Source organism: Nestor notabilis, unplaced genomic scaffold (assembly GCF_000696875.1).
Source record: "Nestor notabilis isolate BGI_N333 unplaced genomic scaffold, ASM69687v1 scaffold22228, whole genome shotgun sequence".
NCBI lineage: Eukaryota > Metazoa > Chordata > Aves > Psittaciformes > Psittacidae > Nestor > Nestor notabilis.
In genome coordinates, this window is record NW_009941756.1 from 1 (window position 1) to 1,832 (window position 1,832).

General features: G+C 52.9%; 1 protein-coding gene across 1 annotated transcript; it reads left to right on the forward strand.

Moving 5' to 3' along the window:
- Positions 1 to 553: 553 nt before the first annotated feature.
- NAA40 (N(alpha)-acetyltransferase 40, NatD catalytic subunit) lies at positions 554 to 1,782 on the forward strand (the record flags this gene model as incomplete). Its single annotated transcript, XM_010021054.1, has 4 exons — positions 554 to 643; positions 763 to 815; positions 902 to 997; positions 1,624 to 1,782. Coding segments are annotated over exons 1-4 (347 nt in total), but the record flags the coding sequence as incomplete, so codon positions are not given.
- Positions 1,783 to 1,832: the final 50 nt, after the last annotated feature.

The following is a 1,832-nucleotide window of genomic DNA, read 5'->3' on the forward strand; positions in this document are numbered from 1 at the left end:
CTTTTCCCTATAAAATCCTCACTTTCGGGGCTGTTCAACTTAGTTGTGCCGGAGGCAAAGCTCAGGAATCCCCAAACCTGCCGCAAGGCCCCAGAGATGTTGGGGATTCACCCAGCTGGGAGGGATCCCACAGGATCAGGGGCTTCCTCTCCTTCATTTTGGGGTGAAATCCCCCATCTTTGGCTCATTTCTGGGGGCAGACTCGTGAAATTGAGAAGAAATACTTAAAAACATGAACTTTACGCAGATGCCACCTCCTGGAGCATTAAACCACTCAAGATTTTGGGGCAAAACCCTGCTAATTGAGTTACCTCAGTGCTAAAAGGATGGTTCAGCACTACCTCCCCCACGATGCACTCATCAAAACGCTGGGTTTTAACCCAAAATCGCTTTAATTCTAAGGATTTTAGGGCAAACTCTACAACTTGTTTGGTTTTCTGCCTGTGGGCTTTAAGTATTATGAATTCCCAGAGGGATTTTTTGGGGCGAAGCGATGTTTTAGTTAGAACAGTCCCAAATTTAGTGACAATTCCCTGGTTCTGGCCAGAGGAAATCCAGCAAAGCCAAGGAGAAGAAGCAGAAGCGCTTGGAGGAGCGAGCAGCCATGGCCGCTGTCTGCGCCAAGGTGGAAGCTGCCAACAAAGTGAGTGTCCCGGGGGTGAAAATGGGGTGAAACCCCCCCGGATTGGTGCAAACCCCAACGTCTGTGTCCCCCCTGCCCCGTTTGGGTTCCCTTTGGGGTGCTCTTTGGTTTCCTTCCAGCTCCAAGACCCCCTCGAAGCTTTCCCAGTGTTCAAGAAGTACGACCGGAACGGGTGAGTGTTGTCCCCGGGGTCATTCCCGGGGTATTCCCGGGGCATTCCCGGTGCCGACGTCGTTTTCTACCCGGCATCTCCCGTAGTTTGAACGTCGCCATCGAGTGCAAGCGTGTCTCCGGGCTGGAACCTGCCACCCTGGAGTGGGCCTTTGAGCTGACCAAGGCCAACATGCAGACACTGTGAGTCACATCCCAAATCCCAAGGGAAAAGGGGGGGGGTTGCACCCCCAAGTCCCTGGACAGCTGCTGGAATTCTGGGGGGGGTCGGTGTCTCTGCCCCCAAATCACATGCGTGAAGGGAATGGGATTTGGAGCTTATTTTTGCCCTAAATTTCTATTGTTGGTTTATTTCTGCTCAAAATCATTTGGGTTCAGGTTTAATTCCCCGAAAATTGGGGGGAGGAGGATTCTAGAGACCCAAAATTGTTGGAATTTGGGTTTAACACCCCAAAATAGGGGCCCCAAATTTATTTGGGTTCAGGTTTTACCCCCTAAAAAATAGCTTGGGGTGTTCTAGAGCCCCGGGATTTTGAGGTTCAGGTTTTATCTCCCCATATTGGGGTCCTTTAGGGCCTCAAAACTGTCGGAGTTTGAGTTTGGTACCTCAAAAATGTGGGATCCTGCATCTTAAAATTGCTGGGATTTTCTAGCAACTTATTTGAGAGGTTTTAGAGCCACGAAATTCCTGAGATTTGGCTTTTCCTCCCCTAAACCAGTTCAGATTTGGGCATTTTCTGCCCCTTGTGGGTTTTTTCCCCCCCACTCTTGCTTGGCTTTGCCCCAGATCCCGCTGTTCCCCCCCCCAGGTACGAGCAGAGCGAGTGGGGCTGGAAGGAGCGGGAGAAGCGGGAGGAGCTGCGGGATGAGCGCGCCTGGTACCTCATCGCCCGCGAGCCCGGGGCCGGCCCCGTCGCCTTCTCCCACTTCCGCTTCGACGTCGAGTGCGGCGACGAGGTCCTTTACTGGTGAGCCCCCGAAACGGGGCGAGACCACCCCAAAACCGGGGTGAACCCCC